The sequence below is a fragment of the Amblyomma maculatum genome, chromosome 9 (assembly GCF_055883805.1).
Source record: "Amblyomma maculatum isolate TAMU_Amacu chromosome 9, ASM5588380v1, whole genome shotgun sequence".
Taxonomy (NCBI): domain Eukaryota; kingdom Metazoa; phylum Arthropoda; class Arachnida; order Ixodida; family Ixodidae; genus Amblyomma; species Amblyomma maculatum.
In genome coordinates this window covers 67,337,723-67,363,761 of record NC_139352.1, presented here as the reverse complement: position 1 = coordinate 67,363,761, position 26,039 = coordinate 67,337,723, and the positions used below count along the sequence as shown (strand labels likewise).

The 26,039-nt window shown below is 46.5% G+C and overlaps 1 protein-coding gene and 1 long non-coding RNA gene across 2 annotated transcripts in view; both read right to left on the bottom strand.

Moving 5' to 3' along the window:
• The window catches only part of LOC146179296 (uncharacterized), a 60,807-nt gene extending 52,010 nt beyond the window's left edge, over positions 1-8,797 (bottom strand). Inside the window, exon 1 of the mRNA XM_084580167.1 lies at positions 8,715-8,797. Coding sequence (XP_084436293.1) covers positions 8,715-8,797 — 83 coding nt within the window. The remainder of the gene's footprint in view (positions 1-8,714) is intronic.
• Positions 8,798-25,654: 16,857 nt separating this feature from the next.
• LOC146179295 (uncharacterized) overlaps positions 25,655-26,039 on the bottom strand; it is a 666-nt gene continuing 281 nt past the window's right edge. Inside the window, exon 3 of the long non-coding RNA XR_014700916.1 lies at positions 25,655-25,720. This is a non-coding gene — a long non-coding RNA (uncharacterized LOC146179295). The remainder of the gene's footprint in view (positions 25,721-26,039) is intronic.

The following is a 26,039-nucleotide window of genomic DNA, read 5'->3' as shown; positions in this document are numbered from 1 at the left end:
GCGATGTCAGCGACGGTCTTTGGGAGACGAAGCGCCGGTACGCTGCTTGTATTGCAGCGGGCGCAGGGGGGCACGAGCCAGCGCGTGTCGTGGCGTGCACCGGGGATTCATGTTTGCTGGGCCATGACGGGCTCGCGCTGAAATACATAGCCACGGATGATGAGTCCATGAACCATTTGAAGTGGCTATTCCCCAATGTCTGAGCGGCGCTCTGTTGCGTTTCTCTCACGACAAACCATTGGCTGGTTGGTCATCTGAGTGGCTCCAAGGTTTCAAGAAACTGAGTCAATCGGTGACTGCAGCCTGGCATGAAGCGCGACATTTTCCGCTGTTGCCGTTCCTGCCATGTCTGTCAAATGGAGAAGTCAAGGGGTGGCAAACCACCGGGCATGACGAAACCAACTGACAGTGTGCGTCCGTGGCAGATGGCCACCTGCTATTTCATGGGGCATTTCCCCAGTAACAAGCAGGGGCTCATTGCTGGAGAATCCCCCTATGGGGAAAGCCAGCCGTGCCTACATCGCAGACCTGAAGGCCCATGCGTAACGGTCTGACGAGCTTGCGCTGGTGCCCATTGTCACCACAGGCAAGTGCCAAGGCACAACCGATGCGGTGGAACGCAGCCGTGCCCCGCACCTGTACAAGGTGAGGCGACGTTCACCTGTGTGATTGATGCCGGACGGCGGGCCTTCTCCGCAACCGAAGGCATACCGCTTCACCGAGCGAGCTTGCCGTCGAACCCTACCCGGAAGCAAGGTTGGTCTCCCCCTTTTCTGGCTCTCTCAGTTCCAGCCTGTGTGCTTTATTTTTATTTTTTTTTGTGTGTGTGCCTCTGTTCCCATTTTTCGCTTTCTTCTGTTTCTGTTCTTGCTTCTTATCTTGTAAATATTGTACAGTGAGTACCTTCTTTTGTACAGCGCGTCTTCACTCATCTTTCTTCTTGATATTGCGAGGGTTGCTCATTAGGCAGCCCCGACGCGCGGCTTTTTCGGTGTGTGTGGAAATGAAGTTGGGGCCGTTTGGGGACGGGGAGCATGGACGATGCCCCTTTCACCCAAGGCCGCCGTGGTTGCGAAGGTGCTCGGGACAGGTTCGCCGCGGAAGGTCGGCATCACCCTTTGCTGTGTGAGTGGCTGTGCGTGTGCGTGCCTGGGCGTGGAGCCGACGACGTCGCGCCATGTGTGTTTGCCGGCGTGTGCGGAGCGCGGTGGAAAGGAAGCCCCGCGCGGTCTTCCCATGTGCGCCTTGGATCGCCACGGAGTCACGGACTTTCCACGCCTGGGGCCCCTCCGGCGTGTTCGCTGTCCCTGCACCTAACCTGTACCACCACCGACCGAGATCGTTTGCAGCCAAGGGTGAACGTTGGCCACCCAGAAGTCAACGAGCGGTGAGTCACCGCAGGCTCCCTGAGCTGCACCGACGATCTTTGGGACTTCTGTACATAGTTGTGTTTGTACATAGATGTTCTGTACATGACTGTGTTCAGTACATAGTCGATGTTACTTAGCCTCCGGAACTTTGTACATTATTCTTCATGTTATCTTGTTCTTTTTTTGTGTGTGTGCCTTGCTAGTGTTTGTCTTTCTTGAGTGTCTGTCTTTTCGAGATCTTTTTGGCTGGAGCTGAAGCGTAGTTGACTTGTTGCGTGAGGATAGCATTCTTTTCTTCATGCTGGGGACCTGCCGCTTGCTTTCGCTGATGGGTAGGAGGGCAATTAAGGAGAGGAGGATGTGGGATTCGGGCTTGCTGTGGCTGCCCTTTGCGCGGCCGCCGCCCGCTTCCAAGTTGTTCTCCTCGTTCCCTTTCTCCCGCCGGAGGCGGTGGAGAGGGGCTCGAGCGACTTGTCACTGTCTTTCGGGCCACAGCTCCGCCCTGGCGTCCCAGTGGCTGTTCTCATTGGCGCCTTTTGGCGGGAACACGGCACCGCTTCGACAGCCGCGCTCGCGTCAGGGAGAGACCCCTCCGAGACATCGCAAGGTGCGTAAGCAACTGTTCCTGTCTGCCGGCCTTTGTCCGCGCAGACCAGTGTGTACTCGGGTTCGTCTGCTCCGGGTCGTACCTGAGAGCGAAGCTCGAGCCTGTCGATCGTGATCCAACGATCCGCGACAGGCGTACCTTGCGGTGGTTGCCCACTCTCTCTCAATGGAACCCTTTGGTCACTGCGAGAGAGAGATCACAGCACGCCCTTGCGTGCTTGCGGCGCGCACTCCGTGTCACTTCGTGCGCGCAGGGGAGCCTTGCTCCTCGCGCGCGCCAGGGACACGGTGACTTAGTATGTGTGTGTATGTGCGTTTTGTATATATGTGTATGTGTGTGTGTGTGTGCCGCTGGAATATGGCGTTTCAATAAACGTCTCCTTTGTGAACTTGGAGGTTTGTGTCCTTGCAGCGCAGTGCTCTCCTCCCGGTGGAGGTTGAGTGCGCGCTGCGGTGTTTCAGTGTGCGCGTGGTGACGGCTGATCGGGGCTTCGGCTCGCGCGACGCTCGAACCCGCGGTGGTTAGTGGCCTATGTCCACGTAGAAACCACAATGTGCAGGCCATTAAGTCGTCTCTTCATGCAGCAGCTGCGACTGCTGCCCTCCGTGACTCTTCTGCAGGGGGAGGAGGCTGTTATGACCGTGCATGGTCCGAGCTTGGGCGCACTATTGTGCGCATGTGGGCATGGTATTGATATGTGCTGTTTGTGCAAAGGCTCTACGTGAGCGTGTTCACATGAATCTTTTTGTGTGAGCATGCTTTGCTTTGTCGTGACCCTACAACTGCCAAGTTGGCCCTGTCAAGGGAACGTCAAGAAAAATACAAAGAAACGTCGCCCTGTGAGAAATAGCCGGAAGTGCTTTTGTTCAACTTTTCACCCTTCCCGTTGAGAGGCGCTATTGTCAAGTGAGGAATGCCTATTGTCCAAAAGAGACGATCGGAGTGACACGTTCGCTGACGTATAGGAGAAGAAAGGAGCATGAGGATTACGGCCATTACAGGATTTCCCGTGAATGCAGGAAAGAGTTGCAATTGCCGGAAAGGGACAATGCTGGGAGCAGTATACGTGGCGCGCACGTACACTTGGGTTTCTGAGAAGGAAATCCGCTTGCCGGAACCAACATCGCGGATCTTTGCAGAAGAATCGAAATTTATCTCCTCGCCGTTCCCAAGCTCTACCCGACAACAAGTGACCACGCCCGACGAAACAATACTGGACCAGTCAGTGCATCAGACCATCAGTGTAGTGATGTGTTCGATTGGTTGCCGATATCTGAGGGGTGTGCCCTGGAACTGATTGGTCAGCATCTTCAGAGAGGGGCTGGACATAGGGGATTTAAGGACGTTGCAAAGCACGAAATGAGGCTCTGAGCCCAGGGTAAATGGCTCATCCAGACGCTTCTCGCTATGAACTCTTAACGCTTGCCATTTTGCTGATATATCTTTTTTTCATGTAAATACGTTTTCACAAAGTGCCATTTAACCTGCTTGTGTATATTTTACCAACTTCGAAGATTCAATCCTTCATCAACCCGGAGTCTCTGCACGCTACCAAGAGAAGGCCGGGTCGACTTAGTCCCAGCGCCACGACAATGGCCAGTCACAATAGCATTAATAATATGGCGCCGTAAGATGAGCCCCCCAGGTTGGAAGGCGTCCCACATGTTACTGGGGATGAACAAATGGCGATTCCTAGGAACTCCATGACGAATGAGGCAACTGGGCTAAAGCCAAAAGGACGCTCAGTTGTGGATGTGTCGGGAAGCGACCGGAAAGCCCGATGTTGCAAGGAGATATATCACATAGCAAAATGGAATGTAAGATCTATGATGCAAGGTAAACTGGATGTCGTCAAGCGAGAAATGGACCGATTGAACATTGATATCTTGGGTATCAGTGAGCTCAAGTGGACCGGAATTAAAGAATTTAATTCCGGCGACCATTATGTCTTTTTTTGTGGGCACAAATCCAGGAGAAGGAATGGTGTCGTTCTCATAGTAAACAGAAGAATGGGCAAAGCAGTGCTAGGCTACAACCCCAAAAACGACCGAATGATTTCACTTCGGATCCAAAGTCACCCTTTCAACACAACAGTTATCCAAGTCTATGCACCAACCACTACTGCTGAAGAAGCTGACGTTGAGAGATTTTATGCTGACCTGCAATGCCTTTTAGGCCGCACTCCATCATCAGACGTCCTGTTTCTCATATGAGACTGGAATTCTAAGGTGGGGAGTGAAGAAATATCCGGAATTAGAGGCAAGTTCGGTCTTGGTGAGCCAAATGAAGCTGGGCAGAGGTTAGTAGAGGTTTGTCAAGAAAACAACCTGACCATAGCGAATACTCATTTTCAACAGCACAAGAGGCGCCTGTACACATGGATTTCACCGGACGGTCTGTACAGGAATCAGATTGATTATATTGTTTGCCGGCAGAGATGGAGAAGCGCTATACAAGCAGTAAAAACAAGGCCTGGGGCCGATTTTGGCACCGATCATCAGCTTCTTCTTGCCAAATTTAGGCTTCGATTGAGGAAAACGCAGAAAACTAGTAGGCCTTTCAGGTATGATCTGGATCAAATTTCATCAGAATATGCTGTGGAAGTGAGGAATCGATTTCAAGAATTAGATATACAAGACAGAGAGCCTGAAGAGATGTGGACTGATGTTCGTGATATAATACAAGAAGTTGCTACTAAGGTAGTTCCAAAGCAAAAGAAATGCAAGAAAGCAAACAGGTTATCTGAAAAGGCTTTGCAAATAGCTGAGGAAAGGAGAATGGCAAGTAATGGGGGAAAAAGAAAGATAAAAGGTTCTCAATGGGGATTTTCAGAAAATAGCAAGAAGAGATAAGAATGCCTTCCTGAACAGCAGTTGAGGACAACAGCCAATTGAGGAACACAGGAGCTCTGTATAAGACAATCAAAGATATCAGCTTCTGTGCTAAGCTGGGCGTGATAAAGGACAAACGAGGCAGGCACCTCACTGAAGCCTCAGAGATAAAGAAGAGGTGGCAGGAATACACAGAAGAACTGTACAAGAAGGACCCGGATGTGCAAACCCAACATAAGACGGTTGTGATTACTGATCTCGAGCCGGGCAGCCTGAAGAGTGAAGTTGAATGGGCCCTAGCCAGCCTTGCTGAGAACAAAGCTAGCGGAATTGATGGCATTCCAGTTTAGTTGCTTCAAGACCTCAACCATGACGACGCTGTTAACGTTCTGTACATTATGCCAGTAAATTTGGACAACCCTGCAGTGGCTGCAGGATTGGAGGAGGTCAGTTTACATCTTTATTCCAAAGAAAGACAGTGCCAAAGATTGTTCCAACTACCGCACGATCGCGCTTATTTCGCATGCTTGCAAGGTGATGTTGAAAATCCTCCAAGGTAGGCAGGAGCAGTATGTGGATCGGGAGCTTCCGTACGTGCAAGCTGGGTTTCGTAAGGGCAGAGGAACAAGAGACCAGATTGCCAACCTTCGCTGGATCATGGAAAAAGCAAGAGAGTTCCAGAAACCCATCTACTTCTGCTTTATTGATTATGCGAAAGCGTTTGACTGCGTAGATCACAGCAGATTGTGGCAAGCTCTCCAAGAGATGGGATTTCCAAATCACCTCATCTATCTCCTCAGGAACCTGTATGAAGCGCAAGAGGCCACAGCCAGAACTGGGCATGGTCTTACTGATTGGTTTCCGATCGAGAAAGGAGCGAGACAAAGCTGCATACTGTCGCCCTGCCTATTTAACCTATATGCTGACTGCATCATGAGGAAGGCCGGTCTGGACGAGTCTTCAGCTGAAGTGAAGATTGCTGGGAAACGTATCAAAAACCTTAGATATGCGGATGATACCACTTTAATATCAGAAAGTGAAGTGGAACTCAAGAGACTTCTGATGCGCGTACAAGAAGAGGGTGAAAAGTTCGGGCTTAAACTGAACATTAAAAAGACAAAGATCATGGCGTCTTGCCCTATCAAGTCCTGGAACATCAAGGGACAAGAAGTGGAAGCTGTGACAGATTTTTTCCTCTTGGGCTCCAATATTACCCCGGAAGGAGACTGCAGCCATGAAATTAAGAGACGCCTGCTTCTGGGAAAGAGAGCCATGGCTTGCCTTGACCGCCTAGTAAAGAGCAGATACATTAGTCTGCCAGCCAAGATCCGTATAACTCGTGCTATAGTCTTTCCAGTTGTGATGTATGGATGCGGGAGTTGGACTGTGAAGAAGGCTGACCGCCGAAGAATACACGCGTTTGAATTGTGATGCTGGCGGAGACTCTTGAGAATTCCTTGGACGGCCAGAAGATCAAATCAGTCGATATTGTCGACCATAAACCCTGACTGCTCATTGGAGGGTCAAATTCTAAAGTTAAAGCTCAGCTACTTTGGTCATCTGATGAGAAGAGAGGAGTCGCTGGAGAAAGATTTGATGTCGGGAAAGGTTGAGGGTCACTGAAGAAGGGGTAGGCAGCGAACGCGATGGTTAGATGGCATCCTCGAGGCGCTGCAGATGAATTTATGTGATGTTAGGAAGATAGTGAGAGACCGGAAAGCGCGGCGTGATATGGTCTATAGGGTCACGAAGAGTCGGACACGACTGAGCGACTGAACTGAACTATAACGGTGTCAGCGAAAGTAGCTGCACATTGTCTCTGCCTATCACTGAAGATCGTAACGCAGCCCGAACGACGATGGTGACTGCCTTTTCTTTTTCCGTGCTTGGGTTTTCTTGTACACAGGCGGGGAAACGCTAGCATTGCAACTTATGCTGTTGAGTTCCTTCGATTTCGAATTGTCAATAAAGTGACTACAGATGAAGGAGTGCGGCTACGGCTCCGAGATTCTCGTGCCGTCACTCTTGGGGAAAAGAAGGCACGAAGCATCCGGTTGCAACCAGAATTGAAAAAATTCAGCACTTTCCATCTAACACAGCAACCAAATACGTAGATTCGTGCCTCTGCCTTTCAACAAACCATGCTTAGGTCACCCACCACTCACGCTTGTGTGGAAACCCGTCGAAATGAATCGACTTAAAAGCGTCCGACTAGTTTGCGTAGCTGCAGTGCAGCCAACAACGCACCACATTTCGTCAGTCTTGTTTGGTCAGACTTCGTTTCACCGGACATATTCATACAACTAACCCAACTTTCTGCTCTCTTGAGGATATATTCACGCATAACATCATCTAAACCTTAGGATTTCCAATTTCCACACAGACCAACGGCAAACAGCACCTCACCCAATGCGCTGGCAATGCGCCTGTTGGGGCTGGCGCATGCCAGCAATTGAGCGATGCGCCGAGAGGCGGCGCCACCAGTGCAGCTGTCCGATACCTATTGAGCGCTAATAACGACACTGAAAGCGCGAAGCTTTTGACGATAAGGGGAACACTTACGCTCCGCCTCAAAGATGTCACGCGATAGAGGCCTGTGGCCCAGTGGGGTGCTTCCGCATTGAGAAACATCGACGCAGACGCACATTTCGCATTGCGAAAGCTGTTTTAAGACTTGGTAGGGTGCCTCAGACTTGGAACACGGAGGCGCCATCTGTCTCCGCAACGACGTAGAAGGTCTCGATTAGTTCCGGTGGCTGCCACATGCTGGCGCCTATTTTTCCGACACGTTTTTCGTAATTCGGGGGTACCGATGCCTTTTCGACTGAACGAGCTGCGTACGTTACAAAAGCCGTGGAATAAAGGGGAACTTCGCATGATTCGGGTCAAATCCTTTTGTTTTAAGTGCTAGCTCATAGCGTATCCACTTTGAGACATACCAGTTACGCAAAATTTTGTATTATCACGTACAAGAACAGCATTGCGAAGGCCACACGGCATCATAAATATATTGTTTTATTAAACAAATGGCAAACATTTAACGTATGCGAATCGATGGCACACGGTACGCGAATCTTACAGAATAATGGGCGTAAAGCCGCGAAATAACACCGCACGTTGGCGAGTTGAGCACACGCGCATTAAGAAAATATTATTCTAATGTGTTCCTATCCCGTAACACAATGCATGGTGCTAAAATCAACACGTGCATCGCAGATACATTCGAGCTCGTCATTCCGAGGAATCATCGCCAGTGTCAAGAAATATCTGTGGTGAATGGAGTTACACAGCATTATGCCGGAATGGATAGTAGGGAGGAGCTAGATGTAGTAACGAAATACGTCTTCTTACGACGGATTGTGGCTGCAGATCCTGGTCATATAACGTACGTAAATAACTAGAATCAGAATGGGACGAGTACTTTCGGAAAGTGCCATCGGATCATGAATGACAGATCACCAGCAGTGGCGTAAATACGTGAACATTTCAGATGGTACCCGTAGGTTACTATGGCGTCATTCTGATTATGAAAATTTATTTCGTCGTGTTTGTTTCTAAGTAAATCAGATGGGATAAGTTAAAAAGAACGTCGTTAACTTTGAATGTAAGGACGATGAGCTAAAACTTCTATATACAGTATAATAACTGCATGTACACGCTAATGCTACACAAACATAATGTGGCTTTATTTTTTTTATTTTTATTTCTTTTTTTTTTGTTGCTAATTCTAGCCCTACATACGAAGATGTACGTGCGCTGCAAATATTTCAGGATGAAAACACCTCGTTAAAGGGGTGTTCAAAAGAGCATTTAATGTGTTCCAGATTCTGATGATATTAAACCAAGCGGGGGACAACATTGCCATATACGGCGACGCAAAGGGCATTGACTGACAGTCGCACTTACCATTTTGGCGCCTGCTGGTGAAGAACTTTGATCTCGCACGCAGAGCTGAAGCTGGCTGACACACGGTGCGGCGCCGATGACATCCCACCGCGGAGATTGGCAGAAAGTGCAGTTGATGCAGTCTAGAATGCCATGAAAACAGTAATCAGCAGTGGTTGGCGACGTTCGAATGAACTTCTTGCACAGACACAACACTTCGCAACACTGACACAGACATAACACTTCGTCACAGTTCGCAACTGCAGGGACTGAGAAGAGAGGCGAGGAATGTTCTGCTAGTCTGGTTAGTCCTGGGCGGAGTTGAAACGTTCGGAATCAATTAGCGTAACCTGGGCAGGGTCGGGAAAGCAAAGCTGTGCTTCGGCTGCTCCGTAGCATTCTGCTTGGGTTAGGCCTAGCCTCGGAAAATCTTACCTATCGCAGACGAAGCACGTGCCGCTATCTCTTATCTTGATCGGCAAACGCCTCTGCTGAAGCATTTGTTATCTTTGGAAGCCAACCTTTCTGGTTCCTGACTGTTTCATGCTGGCGTCCCATAAATTATAGCTCGACTGCTAGGTTTTCTTTTCCTGGGCTGGCCCTGGCATGTACAAGTACCACGTGATGTGTTGGTCGCGCGCATTACATTGTGTGAACGCAGCTGAGAGTATCTTCACGTAACGAGCATATGCATCACAGAACTCGATTGTGTCTTTCTTGTATGGTCAGATGACAAGTTTGATGACAAGGCAGCAACGACAACGCAGTAAACCTACTGCTATTGCACTGATCCGGGGTTCGAAGTCAGCGGGGTCTCGACCCTCTCACCATAACTGACAAGAGATTTGACACCATCTGCGCAAGAACATGGGGAATGCATAGATGCGATTCAGACGTCGTTCGATCATGTTTACTATGCACACATCAAAATTCGAAGTTTTTTTTTTTAATTCGAGGTTTGGCATTGGGCACAGTAAAAAAGGCAGCAGAGATGGGGAAGAAAACTTAAGCAGCGCCTTCACTGCTTTCCTTTGTGATGAAGAAGTCCTCCAAGGGCCCAGAATATTTTCCTCAGTAAGAGCGCGAGAATCCAAACGGCGGAGTGTCAGCCAGGAAAGGACGCTCACGCTCAAACTGAGGGCAGTCACAAAGTATGGGCGCAATAGTTTCAACGCACCTGCACTGCTCACACGTTGGAGAGTATGCTATGCCAATGAGTTGGGAATATGCGTTTGTAAACGCATATAGATTTATTATAAAAATGGAGATCAAATAGCGCACAAACCGAAAAATGGATGAAAGGCAATAGGACGTGGACAAGCTCTAAGCTTCAATCACTCGCCAGAATGAGACCAAGAAAATAAAAAATGTCACCGACACGCAAAACAATACAACTCTGGGTCCGCTTGTCACGGTCCCATATGTACCGGGTATCGAAACCATGGTTTCGATTTGGGAACTGGAAAAAACAGGACTGCTTATGCTAATAATTTTTTTTTTCAAAGACTGTATATCGTACGTCTTATTCACAAATCTTATAAAAGAAGCAGCAAAACGTAGAACAGTCTTGAAACAAGCCATCCGGCGTCTTAAGTCGGCTTCATTATTCCCGGATCCCGGAGCTCATGAATCCGCTTCCTTAGTTCCTGGTGTATTTAATACACTATATATACATGATAACTTGACGCACGTCAAGTTATCGTGCATATATCCTTGCCGCTATTCTGATAAAAGGGAAGGGAAAATGAATCCTACACTTGCTTCGAAGACAGCGCATCCAACTAGACAGACGGAAAGCTTACATAATTTGCCGACGCCAGACAGTCACCAGCAATACCATAAATGGTCTGCTTTTAAAGGGACAATCAGTCGAGGAGAATTTTCAGACAAAACGTGAATATTGGTCATCAGTTTCGGCGCCTGGTTCCGCAAGCTAACAATTGTTTGTCCTTAATTTGCGAGTTCGTTCATTAATTAATTTTATTGGTTTGCCGCTAGACGCGTCAAATTACGTTCATGCAAGCTTCTATTTGTATGCTGCCAGTGTTTGAAAGACCAGGACAGTTTTTCGCCCTGGTATTTATGTCTCTCGGCGCGTCATGTTGTGAGCGAAAACGTTTAACTATATACCGGGTGTCCCAGCTAAATGTAACTAATGTTTTAAAAAACAGTGCGAGGCCGAGCCCAGTCAAACCAATTTAGAGCCGTCCAGAGTCGTCTTGTTAATCTGCAGTATGGTTTAGTACATCGAGGTTAATTATTTAATGAAGACTATAGTTAGCTATTTCTTAATTATTGCCATGAGAAAAAGGTACTAATGCAAAATTTTATGTAAATCTTACCACAAAACGGCTAGTTACTTATTTTCATCACGCTACACCTTACGGTGCCTTATTTATAGACCTTCAAAATTGCTGTCACGTGTTTTTAAATCATTCCCTCATGCTGTCTGTGTCTCTTTCTCGTTCCACCCCAGAGGGAACGGGAAAGCATTGAACGGGAAAACGTGCATTGACTGGTCGTCGAACTCGACCGAGCTAACTCGATTGGGTTGTAGTTTCGAGGCGATGATTAGAGCGAACGGAATGTACAGGAGCTGTCAAACATTGTACAGGAGCTGTCAAAAGTAAATGAAGGGTGACTCTGACAAAAATATTTAATTTCTTCCCATCGAGACTGCACAGCTGGCAATTCGCAAAATCACAAAATGCCTGCATACAATATCTACTCAAGAATGGATAAAATTAGAAAATGAATTATTAAATGTTTTCGTAAATATCACCTTCCATTTGCTCTTACAACCCCTTCACATGTCGGCTTCAACAGTGCAGTTTGATTGGAAACGATGCGAATTACTATGACGTGCCGAGTCAAAATGCAATAAAACAGAAGCGCGAAACTAAGAGCAGCTTAACAAACACTAATCAGGCGTATTGATAAGAAAACAGTGCGCTTCGATGCCAGGCATGCGTCCATGCAAAAGTTACACGGAAGCTAGCGAACGCAGACTTCCTGTTATACAAAGCAAAGAGATACAAGGTCATTTCATTTCCCTTTTCAATTATTCTGTCACTGCTTAACATAACCACACATACTCAGTTACTATAGCAAACCAGTTGCGATAACGAAGGAAATGGCCGGACGTAAACGATAAAAATAGCGTACAACGCAGTTATCGTCTTCGATAATTTGACGCCTCGTATATCAAACTTGACAGCGGAGGGACCAAAGCAGACCGCGTTAAAAGACGAAGGCTGCCGTTCCGCGTGGTCGCTTCTGGTAACAATATCTCATTTCTGTCCCTCGCTCGCACAAGCGTTATTGCTTCACTGTCGCGTCAAAAGGTGTCGCTCTCGTCGTTAGGTCTACGGGATGAGAGAAACCCTCATTACCCTTGCGTGACGGAGGTGACGACCACCGCACGCGCGCGCATGACCACTTGGCCACGACTCACCGCCATCCAGCTGACGACTGTCCTACCGAAGAAAAACACAAGCGAAGAGGCAGGTAACAAACGGAAACATGAAACCTGCTGCCTCCGAGAAGGAACACCGTCCCATTGTCATCCTCAATTTTCAACTTTAGAGGCTTCTCGCTTTTCGTTTCTTTGAATCTTTCTTTGTCGTCTCTGCGTTGCCTTGCTTACCTCTTTTATTCTTCATTTCTGCCAAGAATGACCCCCCTTTCTTACACCGGGGGATGCGTCCGTCTTTCTAACGGGTAGAGCGGCTAGAGGGAAACGGTAATAGCTCTCGTGTCGGCGCGTCTCCAAACACTCGATTAGACGAAAGGATTGCCTCTGTCTGAATAGGCTATCTTCTCCCCTGTAGTTAAAGAGGTAGCCGCTTTTTCATTGTAGTCCTCGGTTTTCATCATTTCTTTCCTTTTTCCTTGCCTTCTCATTCTCCTCTTTTCTATATTTTTTTCCCTATTCCTTTCTGCGTATTTTATTTCATCACCAGCTGGTGTTGAGCGGAGCCAAACAACATGTACGGAGAACATAAAACATAAAATAAAAAAGTGAGAGGCGAAGTACGTTCCGGGAAACGTGGGCAATTTAGGATTTCCGATGAGCGGCTATGCAACGACCGGCAGGCCGGCAGGGGCTTCCTTCACTCGGACATTTTCCGTTTTGTTTTTGTTTCCAAGGTGGTACTTTCCCTGTTTTCCTCGGTTGTTCTTTTTCTTCATTTTTTCTTCCATCCTTTTTTGCTTGTCTTCAAGATATTCCATTTCCTGGGCGCATAGCTCGCTTCGTCAAGGTTGCGTGTTATGCTTCCAGTACTCTGTTATGCCGCATCTCTTGTCCTCTTTTTTATGCATATGAGTCTTGTTTCTCGTCTTGGCGATTAACGCTTTCTTCTGTGCATAGTGTAGCTCACTATGGTCGCATGTCAATTTCTGCTCCGACAAGTTGTAGTTATCAATAAAGATAGCCCGCATCTTCGCTCTATACCGTCGTAGAGAGATAACAGTGAAAAATATGTGGGTTTTTGCATGTGAAAACGGCGTTTTACTCCGTGCCTCGTACTTAGCATAATACACCATGGCCCCTCGTTTCTGTGTACTTGCAACGAAGATGTAGTATGACTTCCAATTCGATGAAATAATGTTCTCCAATCAAATGGAAGATATCGATCTTACCGCCTTTCGGTCAGTGCGTGGGAGCGATGGATCGAGAGCAGCGAACTAAAGAGATGTGTTGAGTAGGTCTCGTCGGGCACTTATACGATGTATTTGCTGACCAAATAAGAGCTTGTTGAGCTTCGAACGGCGTAATTGGAGTCTGTCGCCATACCTCATCTTTCTTTTTAATCCAGTGTCTGTCTGCGCAAGCCATTTATTCCAATCTTGGCCTAGCTCCGCCGTGATTCCTCGACTGAGCTGGCATGAGCTAATCTAACATAGCCTAGCCTAACCTTGGCGTAAGAGAAGTGTAGTTTGTGGCACGTGCAAGTGTTTCAGCAATATCAGTTTATGAAAACAGTCTGTATTCCATGATGAATCACTCTTATTTTTCAACTATTCGCTTGATATCGCAACGGGTGCATCTGCATATACTTTCTGAGGCAATATAGTCCCGCGCAGCGGCCGTATACTTACGCTATTTGCAAGCATTGCCCAAGCAATGTCTTCGACAATGTAAACATCTCGTTAGACATTGCCTGTTTCCACTCAGCTAATGCGAGCTATGCCCAATTCAATGCCCGTTGCAGTACCTGGATCTTAAACATGAGAGCCCATGCATAACTTATAGCAGAGTGGTTAGAGGTGGCTTTTCTTTCTGGAGAATTGCACAGTTTACTTCCTATTAAGGGTGCTGCAAATTCAAGTATGCCGATCACCGGAACTAATTACTTATTCATCTCCATGGGTTCATCTCGAGATTTACTAAACGTTAGGAGAGGCATACGGGTTGTTCTCAAGGAGGCGAAATTCGCAGAACAATAAATACAGCCTTTCCTCGGCCTTACGGTGGCATCGTGAGTTCAAACGCATGCGTATTATGGCAAGTGCAATGCATTAGCTTCACGTACGCAAAGCGAGTTTTACCCCCACGAAGGAACACGTGTAGAATCAATTATGGAGGATTATTGAACGGTCGCCGCTGAGCCTGCCGGCTGCACGTTCAGCTAGCTGGTACACAGAAATGCAGAAACAGCAGGCTGGAAGAAGTTAAAAGAGCACGCCGCCCCCTTTCCCCTCCCCCCTCCTCTTTTAATCCGCGCATCGCTGGGAGGTAGGGCGGATCCTGTTAATGGTTAATCCCTCAGGGCAACGCCCACAGTGCCTAGAGGTTCCCAAATTCGAAAACACACTCACACCAAGAGCAAGTGAAAAGCAATAACTAAAGATAAAACGCTAAAGAAAATGCTCATTCGCTCGATACTCTTTCTGCGACTGCTTCAGCATGACTGGGTTTCTACTTTGTGTTTCAGGTTCTCATTTTTTTTTTATTCTATTTTCTCTTCGCTTTGTCGCCGTTCGTCATCGTGGGGGATCTGCGCACGCGCATAATGCATGGAGGAGCGGGGGAGAACGGGAGGCATACAAAGAATCTGACAGCGTTTCTGCGTCTCCTCAACGGTTTGGGGGCGCCATTTACAATTTGCCAGTCCAGAGCCTCATCTCTTTGCCTTTTCCATAACCCCTTCTCGCCGAAACCGCTCTTTTCACTGTAAAGCTCGCATTGTTATATTGTACCAGATGAACGTCTTATTTTTTTTCTCTCTCTTATATCTTCGGACCTTCTTTCATTCTTCACTACTTATGTGTGCGTGTTTTTTTTTTTTTTTTTCCTGGACAGGTTAGAGATGGTGTTCAAGGCGCAGTTTTTCGGGGGAAAACTGTTGGTGATGTTGGTTGCTGTGCAGCAAGACGGATGACTCGAAGACCTCTGAGCATAAACCAAGGATGAGACTCTTCTTTTTCTTCGGGCCTCTTCTCAGACGCCGCCGCCGGCGATATGGTGTCGTCGGTCCCGGAGCGAAAAAGGAGAGTGACGAATCTTTCGGAGAAGTCGTTCCGTCTTTCCTCCTCGGTTCACAAAGGGATGCCGCTTTCACTGAGTGCAGTACAACGCCCCCGCTGTGCCCAGCATTTCCCGTAGAAACGTGGCGCGTTTTTACACTACGCAGGTAGCGACTACATCAATTGTATTTCGTTGTTCAGAAGTTTTTGAGTTCCCAGAAAATGCGATCTAATCGATTTCTTTTCCAGGGAATTTGTAGCACAGTTGTTCGGTGGTTCCATCTTGCTGCAAACTACACGACACTATGATAGGATTTGACTAAATGTATGTGAGAAACAGCTATCGCTGGAGCACAGATGACATTACTGCTACGAGCATCGATTTAGGATTTATTGTTGGCTGATGTGCTGCTGTCCCTCGCCATTTGTAGCTCAGAGGACAGTCGCCGTTGGCTAAGACAGGACAGCGTCCGAAGCAGAAAGTCAATTAAATGATCTCCCTTTGACCACAGTGCCTGTTCCTTCTTCCTCTTTTAACTGAATGCGACACAATGCGCTCACAGAAGCTCACAGGAGCCATACTCTCAGTGCTCATAGAAGCTTAAAAGCGAGGTCTTTTTCATTTGTCTCACCTACATATTTATGCATATGTCTTACCTTCATATTTGTATCTTCATAGTGTGCTTTTAGTAGGAGCCACTGAAAGCACGCTATGAAAGTCAGTTGCTTTGTTAGTTGGCCCGAGTCGGCGGCTTTTCTAAATAGGGTACAGAGCTCTCCTTGTTATTCCTTGCAATCACTCCCCTGTTTTTCTCCTCCTTATCCTCGCCCTGTCCCTCGGCCGCAGCTCAGGCGCTTAAGATATCAGATAGCAATTGCCGCGGCGGCTAACATTATTTTCCTTCCTTTTTGTTTACGGTTATTTGCCACCTACAAGATCCAGCCGATGACGATGAAAAGGGCGTGCACATAAGGCCAGTGATATATCATTACATTTCGTTAAGTAAGCTACTAAAAAAGGTATAATTCTTTTATCGACAGCAGTATGCGTACAGCGAGTAAGAGAACGTCCTCCTACCTCCTCCCGCCCCCTTCTCAGCCCCTTCTGATAGACACAGAGGACCAAATTTTGATCCATATTTGCCATTGGTTGTTTCCCATTAGGTTTCCCATTAGCCTTATTTCCTATAAGATGTGAATCAAAAGCCTGAGTCGTTAATTCCCCCCCCCCCCCTCCCCCCACCTGCCGATTTGTTCACAGTTGTTCCTGACTACGGGATCGCTTAACACACCAACATCTGCCCAGCCAGAGCCACAGGCACTTGCAAGGCTTCGTCAGTTACACCGAACGGAGAGCCAAGAAATCTAAGAACAGTTGCATCGTATCACAAAAGTTAGTGCAGAGCTAAACGTATCATTTGTGAAAACATGAACCCCTCACGGGCACCGCACTTCACAGGCTGTTGTAGTCTATACTAAGGTCTTGCCCAATTATTGCACGGCCGTACGTTAAAGAGAGTCACCATGTGACCCAGCCCGAACACTCCAATTCTTCTCACTGCCTCGCACTAGAATATCAGCGCGCGCCTGAGTGTGCATTGCAGGATCGACCGTACTGCACTGCAATTACAGCCAGTCAAGGCTTCGCCCCCTACTAATGCATGACAAAGCAGGCAATAGAAAATCCCGTCTCCCCTTCATTACATTACTTTTAGGAACGAGACCCGAATGCGTGGAACCGATGACGCAGCCTCACGTCCCGTCATACCGTATCTGCACTTGAGATCGATGTGAGTGTATACTATTGAAAGCGGCAATAAAACACGAAATGATAGTAAATGTGCGGTTGCAGTAGCGGAACAAACGACACGAACAGATAAAGGGACACAGCGGGGAGGAGTTGGACGCTGCTATAATAACCAGCTACGCGAAAAACGGCGTTAATGACACGCCTCGCCGCGAAGACGTGACTAATAACGGCCAACAGTCATTCCGTCATTTTTTTGTCATTGTTTAGCTGCCACGTTCTGCCTGGTCAATTGGGGTCACTGTCGAAGAAAACACGGCGAAAACTACTGCAGTTGCGGAGACAGCATGACATAACCATTTAGCTGAGGCAATTTCTTAACTACTGTGATTTTGGTTTTTATGTGAGCATCGGGCTACGTTAGGGCAATGATTATTTCGAAGGCCCACTTACTTTCGTTCTATTATTCGGCAGGAAAAGAGGGTGTGTTCTATGTATTCCTGTATGCTGCTGGATGAGGGGGAAAGAGGGAGTCGTGCCATTCTAGGTAATGATAACCTTCGTGCTATGAGCTATCAATGCAGCGGGAGAAGAAATTATCATCAGTGGCTTTCTTTGAAATTTTTTTTTTTATGGGCTCTGTTTTCTGTCCGTTTCTCTGTTTTGGCAACGATCGTAATTGCAGTCAGCTGGAGGCCAGTTTCCACTACAATGAGAACTCATTATGAAATGTAGTGTTATATCCGAGGTATTCGGTTACTACTTGACTTTGTCGCTAGAGCTGCTACCGAGACCTTCTTTCCAGCGTTGGTGACCAGCCGGTGGGCCTCCCTGTCAAACTGACGCCATCTTTCTTCCATTTGAGCGGCAACTTCTATAGAAAGCTTCGTTAAAGTCACCCCTAATTCCACTTTCTTTCACGCCTTTCATGTATACAGCGACGAACATGCAAAAAAAAAAAAAAAGTAGAAAGAAGGTAGGGAAGCTCACTTACAGGGATAAGCACGAGTTTGAGCAATCTTGATGTCGAACAATGTGGGACTTCAGTCACTGAGAACTGAGTTGACTAAATAACAGTGTTTCGAGCACTATTCTTTCGAAACCGTACAGACAGAGGCCAGTGTCGCCGCTGCGGCCTCTCGGAGTTGAGGGTTTCCGAGAACAGTTGCTCCACTTCAGTGGCACGGTGTTGTGCTGAAAGGAAAAAGAATAATAATAAAAAAGAAGAGTCGTCACAGAGCGAAATTCTTTTCGTTATAACACGTTACGTACTTCGAGAACAATGAACTTGACCTTGGTGACTAAAGAATGGAACCTTTGAGGTCATTGGTTCCTCGTGCCGTTCTTCAAAGTGGCGCCTGGAAAGAGCTTAAGAGACAAATTTGATACCTCCTTTGTCGATTCAAGCCCAGCTTGTTTTTTTTTTTTTCTTTTCTTTGTAGGCACGGATCTAGCAACTCGAAAACAATGTGCGAGCTAGCCACTGAAGCGGACAGCACCAGCTTTTATATCTTACGCTGCAGGTGGTATCACGTGACTCGAGTTGCTGTGGCAGCAGATGCTTCTTGAAAAAACTTCAGCGCTTTAAAAAACAGAGGTCAGTTGCCTCTTTACTTTTTCCCGGTTAGCGAGTTCCAGCTCTACAAATTGTGATCGCAGTTCGTCGTGGGAACAGCGTCAAGTAATTCAAGCTCCATTTTCTATCCGAAAGTATGGAAGCTACGACTAGCGCGGTTATTGAGCTCAGAATAGGCATACATTAGGCGAGTGTGAATGCAGTGCTGTGCGTGAAGCAAGCATTTCAGACGGCAAGGTGCGTTCGTGCGCTCGGCACATAACTTTAAGAACTTAGAGGTAACTGCATAAACTGCATTGGGAGAATACGAAACCATTATCGCTGCCGTGGCGCTTTTGACTTGTAATTGACAACTTTCTGCATCTATTGATCCACTCCGTTAAGACATAAGCGCCACTATACGACATCTGATGCTACTACCACTTGACGATACGACACTTTTGAGTCAGATGTCGGTATTTCGCGCCATTTAGGGTACAGTTTTAAGCAGCCTTCTAATTGGCTGGTCCTGTGACGTCATCACACCTGTGACATTCTAGGATAAAGCAACGCGCACATCCACAAACCCGAAGAATGAAGGGACGAGTCACAGCGTTATAACAACTGACTGTATTATTCAGAGCGCCTCTGTTTAGGTAAAAGCGGACACCACTGATAATCCAGAAAGAAAAGCACGAAAAATAAAAAAAAGAACAGACTGACCATTCACAAGAAATTAGATTCTAGGTCGACACAAGGAACTCGTTTCTTGTTTTTTTTTTTTTTCTTTTTTCGATCTGCTCATGTGATAATGGCTGGACGGAGTACTAACGCATGCCTGGCCTAGCTAATTCGCCATCTCGATCTGAAAGACTCAATGATCTCACTTTAATATTCGTATTACGCTACAATTCCAGAGTATTTGGTGGTTGGAAAGAACATTTGACATTTGCGGCAATGAATCCCAATGTTCCGAGCAGCGTTTTTAACATCATAGCAGTGTTCCCCGCGTCTGTCGTCAAGGCAACGACCAGTTTGCCCACAATAGCAGCAACTTCCAGTTCTTCAAGGGTACATACCCAGGAAGCAGCAGGGAAAATGAACCCGATTCATAAAGTTGAAAGTGTACCCATCCCGGAGAGCGTTAAACAGGTCCTATATATGTATACGCCTCGAGCCAAAGTTGTTTGTCCAGCTAAATATGCGTCCGCCTGAAAATTTAGCTATATGGCGAGGTGCATTTCCCGACGTGCCCCTGAAGCTGAAGAGAGCAGGTGTATCACCGAAGGAGTCAGGCACAGCCGCTTTTCAATTTCCGCAGTCTTCCACTACGGCATCTCATAGCCTTAGTCACTTTCGGACATTAGGCTCCACAAACGAAACCAGAAACCAAACTTACAGGTGTTTGCGAGACAATTCATGGTTCTCTTAACAGCTGGCAAAGAAGAGGAATTGGTTGATGACTTGAAGGAAAAAGTATACGTAGCAATTTCTTCGGTTTTCGAAGACTGTGGACGCGACAGTCTTGTAAGAGCCAGAAAGAGAGCTAAAAAACTATGTTGAAGATTCAGTTTAGTCAGGCTGCATTCCTCGATAGACAAGAGCCCAAAATTGAGCCTGAACATGTTTTTCGTAGCAAAAACTCAGAAAATGGACGTCTCTTTACGCATCATTGTTGTCGAGAACGGCGCGTAGTTAATTTGCTTGGAGAAATTCCTACAAGGAATGTTATTTTTGCTAGCTACTGACGACCGCTTCAATGTAAAGAAATCGGACGATGTAGTATTTTTCTAAAGGATAACCAAAACAAGCGGTTGTTGCTTTTTCCTTAGAAGTAAAAGATCTGTATTTTTCTACTGACGTAAAGATCTGTAACAAACTAATAAATTGCATTAGTAAGGCGATGAAAGTCATGGGGGGGGGGGGGGGGGGGGAAGCTTTAGCTTCCCAGAATGCCGCTGGCCTTTCCATGAATACCTTTTTAAACTTGCTGCAAACTTTTCTTGAATTCACTTATTCAAAATGCGATGACACCGCGTTTTCATTAAAAAAGAAAGCATCTGCAAAGGAGCGTGCATCGAACCGTTACTCGGTGACCTGTATCTAGCTATGCACGACAGGTTCAAAATTCACAAAGGTTATACAATTTGTTGATGACTATTTAATTTTAATTGATTGCGATTGTACATTTTTTCGACAATGAAGTGATTTCTATTATGTTTTCTCCAATTTTTTTGAGCAGCTTGTTATAACCTACGAAGTACCTCTCAAAGACTGTATCAAGTTCCTTGATTTGATTCTCTATTTCACTGCCCAGCATGTTCTTCGTATACCTAGGGGATAAAAACCTTTGCTTTTGTACTTTTCCAGCCGCTCGAAACTCTTGAAACAAGGCATTGCTGCGCCCTGCATGCTTCAGCAATGCCCCCAAGAAGTCTTGTTTGCATATGATCGGTCATTGTTTTTCATGCCAGATTCACAGGCTCATAGCCTCTGATTATCCTATTCATATCCTCGCTTATGAAGCATAGGATATGTTGAAAAGTTGAAAAGGGGCACTTCGTTTCGTACCCGCGAAAAAAAAAACAACAATGTGGTGGTCATTCCGTATCTTCATGCCGTGTCCTGTAAATTGAAAAGGATTGAAAAAAGAAAAAAAAAAAAATGTGATGGTCGATATTGCTCTTTTTTGGCTCTGGAGCGATAGAATAGTATGTGTGCGCACGTGTAAATGCTCCGGGAAAAGAATTTAAAGACTGCTCTCGTCTGCACAAAGAAGCACCGAAACGAGTGTGTACACTGCCCCTGCAAAGAAAACATGGTCTACTCTCTCCCTTTGTCCGGTGGCAAATAATATTTTGGACAAAGTATAGTCGTCTGAAATACAAACGCGGGGAATACTGCAGTAATGTTAAAAATACCACTAAGAACTTTAGAATCCATTGCCCCAAATGTTCTTTCCGTCCGCTGGTCAAATATTGTCAAGTTGTAGCGTATCACAAATATACTATTAAAAGAGAACACTAGTTTCTTGTATCGTACTGCAATCCATTTTCTTTTGAATGATCACGTACTATTCATCATCATTTATCATTTATTGTCCCTTAAAGGCCCTGGGTCGGACATTACATAAGGGGGGGGGGGGGGGGGGGTGACGAGTAAAGTAAGTACATGGTCATATGATTATAGAGTGAAATGAAAATACATAAGGAAGGGGGGGGGGGGGGGGTGACGAGTAAAGTACATGGTCATATGATTACACAGTGAAATGAAAAGCAAGGAGGCAAGGTAACGTTATACATTTCTATGGAAACGTAAGTAGTGAAATTTTCCTGTGTTCTAAGGCGAAAGCCTTTCTAGGCTCGTGGAACAAAATCTCATGCGCGACAGTTGTGCGCGGGATCTATGCATCGGATTTGTGCGCTCATGTCTCACTTGTCAACCGTGCTGATGACGTCATCAATAAATAAAAATCCTGTCTCCACCGGGAATCGAACCTCCATCCCTCGGATCCGAAGCCGAGCGCTTTAACGAACTGCGCCCACCCAGGATCTATGTTTTTTTTTCAGCATGGTATTTTTTACACGCGTTTACATGCAGTAAAGAGCTATATACATTATTTATAAAGTAATCAACCTGTAGCCAAACAAGTTCAATTGACGCACGATAAAGATTCCGGTTACATTTTTGCCTATACACCCGATTCCAGCATATTTCCCGAGTTTGGCCTTCGACTTGGCTTTGGCCACCATGCTCTCCCTCTCCCTCCCCCCACCCTTCCACCTTATATGTCCATGCTTTCTTAGTCTGAACCGTGGTTTGTCAGTTTTATTAATTACACTACTTGCAACGCAATCATTCCGGTATTATGTAGCTCAAGTGTGCAGTAAAATGTTTGCATCATTTTCGTTTGCTAATCTACTACCACTCACCTTTCCCTCATATACATTATCGTCTCTAAAGGTGAATATGTATGCATCTGGCGTGGATGCGAACAGCCGCATGCCACAGGCAGCACTTCCGCAAGCCGCTCTCGCCTACTTAGCCAAGGAATATACACAGTACACCCACATATTCACCGACGGTTCAACTATTCAAGGCACTTATTCCTCTGACCTTTATGTGCCCTCAACAAACCATGTCCTGTCTTACCCGCTGCAGCGGAAGACATCATCCACGACAGCTGAGCTCCATGGCATCAAAGAAGCTGTTTCCTTATCCTGCGCCAGGCCCCCGGCCGATGGGTTACCTTCACGGATTCCAGAGCATCTCTGCAAACCATGTATAACCTGCTGAAGAAAACCAATAATCAGCCTTTTTCCCTTGACATCGGGTATCTGCATCATTTGGCTATTGCCGCAGGCCACTGCATAGGATTTCAGTGGATACCAGCCCGCTGTGGCATTAAAGCCAATGAAAAAGCCGTTGAAGCGGCTCGTAAAGGCCACCAACATCAAAGATACATTCGGACCTACTTCACGAAATCTGATGCTTCCAAACTGGCTAAAAAATTTGCTAGCGAAGCAAAGTTGGAGCTTGCCGACAAATCACTATCAATTTCTTTACTCGATTGACCCATATTCAAGACTACCTCCGAAATTTCCTCGCCAACTAGAAACTCTTTACCACCGACTCCGCCTGAACTATGCATATACAAATAGCTTGCGATACCGTTTTGGTCAAATGAACAGTCCGCTTTGTGACAACTGTGGTTCGGTTGAAACTGTGCAACATATCCCCCTTCAGTGTCCTGCGTACGCTGACGAGTGTGCGTACTACGAATATAGCATGAAAAAGCTCTCCCCAGTGCCTTTAACAATGGACATCGTTTTAGGTCCCTTAGCCTGCCCTAGGCAACAGAGACTCGCAATGAACTTTTTATTTCCGTATTTAGAAGACATTTGACTTTTAGACAAACTTTAAGTTCACCTTGAATGTTACCCTTCGGCATTTTTCACGCTGCGAACTCTATAAGCACATTTATCGAACTATGGCATTTCATCATCTCATTTTATACCATTACTTCTCGATGCACCTTAGAACACATTTAATGGTCACATTTTATCTCCCCCCTCATTTCCTTTAATCTGCTCACCATTCTTTTTCCATCTTTTCCTCCCTAATTCCCCTTCCTACACAGAATAGCATGTCTGCGAAATTTAAACGCCGGCTAAAATCTCTGTTCTTCATTAAAGGGTCTCTCTCTCTCTTTGCTAATATAGTGTCCCTGTACCAGTGTTACTGGAAATCTAAGTGGTTTATTGAGCAATTCTATCCTGGTAGGGAAAAGGCGTCACTTCCTTCGGCGTTAATTTCAATAAGAACTAACAGCGGAGGGCGCTGTCTTACCATCCCACTTGATGACATTATGTTAGATATTTAATTTCTAAATAGGCAAATGACCAATGTTTGAAAATTGCTGCTCAACTAAGGCCCTTGTGTTGTTTCACACTAGTCGAAGAATTTTGGTTGGTTTGTGGGGTTTTACGTCCCAAAACGACTGAGGCTATGAGAGACGCCGTAGTGGAGGACTCCGGAAATTTCGACCACCTGGGGTTCTTTAACGTGCACTGACATCGCACAGCACACGGGCGCCTTGCTTTTCGCCGCCATCGAAAAGCGGCCGCCGAGGCCGGGATTCGATCCCGCATCTTTTGGAACATTAGTCGAGCGCCGTAACCACTGCGCCACCCCGGTGGGGTAGTCGAAGAATTTCCTGGTTGCCTAGAAAAGCAAGTGACGGTTTCCTTCCGACCGCAAAACACAGGTGATGCCTTCGGAAAAAACCAGATGCAGCGGGCCACACTCTTTAAATAAAGCTGTACCCAGTCAAAACCACGACAGGTTCAAAATAGTCGGCATTCTGGTCAATCTATACAGCCGTGCCGAGCATCGACGAAGAACGTGAGAGTAGAACCTTCGGGAGACAACAGTGACAACAGTAGACGAGCTCGGTCTGTCCCTGCGTATACAGCACGCTCCCAAGCAGTCCGGGACCACACCTTTGAACTTGGGCGTCATTGTGTCGGTTGTTACGCTATTTCGGGGCGCACCCAACGGGGTAGAGCGTCGACAATGGTAAATCGCTCTTGTCCCAAGCAACGCTGCCCTACTCTTTCCGCAGTGTCGAACCAATATCGAACGTGACACACTCTCTTTCAATACCTCCCCGTGCTGCGACTTCCTGCATCGAACAATAGTACATATAGGAGACGAGCGTCTCGGAAAACGGCGCTTTTCCTCGACCGGCGCCTTTGTATGCTTGTCCCGTATATATCTGCTTCAGTTCGGGCTCCCCGTAAAAATGTATAAGTGTTTGCTTCTCAAGTGATATATTGTCGACTCAATTGTTCGCGAGGACGCTGTGTCGTTGCCCCCTTCGCATGCGTGTTACCATACGCCTATCAAAAGTAGCCGGCGAAGCGCGCGAGAATCGGTAATTGAGCCTCATATCCCTGCAAGAGACTGTTTGGCGCTGTGTGTTATATAGAACTGAGAGAGAGGAGCGACCATGTGCTAGATCGGCGCCCGTAATTCCTTCCATGGCACGCTGTTGTGTCCGAGCCCCTTGTCGATCTCGTCTACATGCTGCGCGCCACGTTGAGAACGCGTGATCTGGCACATTGAAATATATATGTGTTTTCACATTTCATTATGACGTATGCATACATACATGCATGCTGAACTACCAATCGGTATGCGCACTGGCATATAGATGTATCATAGTCGGCGCTTTTTTTCTTTTTTTTTTTTTTTTTTCTTTTTTTTTGTGGTGATACCACAACGTGAATATGTTGAGCCCGACCACCGTATTGACATGCTTGAAAGTGCAATGTAGGTACATACGTGTCGTATGTTTAACTATACGATGATTTAGGCTTCGGGCCAGAAGATGGCGCTGCGACATATTTATACTGGGCCAATCATATCCCTTTAACTTTTTCTCCCGCAACTCTCTTCCTGTTCGCCTTTTTTCACCGCTTTTTTTTTTTACTTTTCCGCATTCACCTCGAGTAGGGAACCTGCCACTTCATGACGCCGAAAGTGAACAGATGCCTTCAGGAGAGTGCAATGTTCACTTCTTTTCACCTTTCCAAGGCTAAAATTAAAGAAAACAAAGAAATCATAGATAGACAGGCTTACGGGAGACATATATCGGCTTTACTTACGTTTATTTGAAGAGCTGCTGTCTTGTTATTGCTCTTTTTCTTTCTGTCGACAAGTTGGAAGGACAGATCACCTAGGCTCGAGCTCCTGTGAAAAAGAGGCACGACAGCACGAACGTATATGTCTTTCAGTTCTACGCTATATCTCGTTCGAAGAAGGAAGGAAGAAAGGAAATAGGGAAGGAACAGGGGATGAATGGGGAAGAACGAATCCAGGAAGGAAATAAATAGGGAAGAAACAAACAAGGAAGGAAAGAAATAACGAAGAAAAGAAAACGAAATAGTAGATAGCTGTACGTGAGCCGAGGATCGCGAAACACATTTCATTGCTTGCCGCCTGTTCGCAAAGGCGAAACTGCCAATCAAGCGAAAAATTGTTTTCAAGATTAGTTCTCCCTCCACTAAAA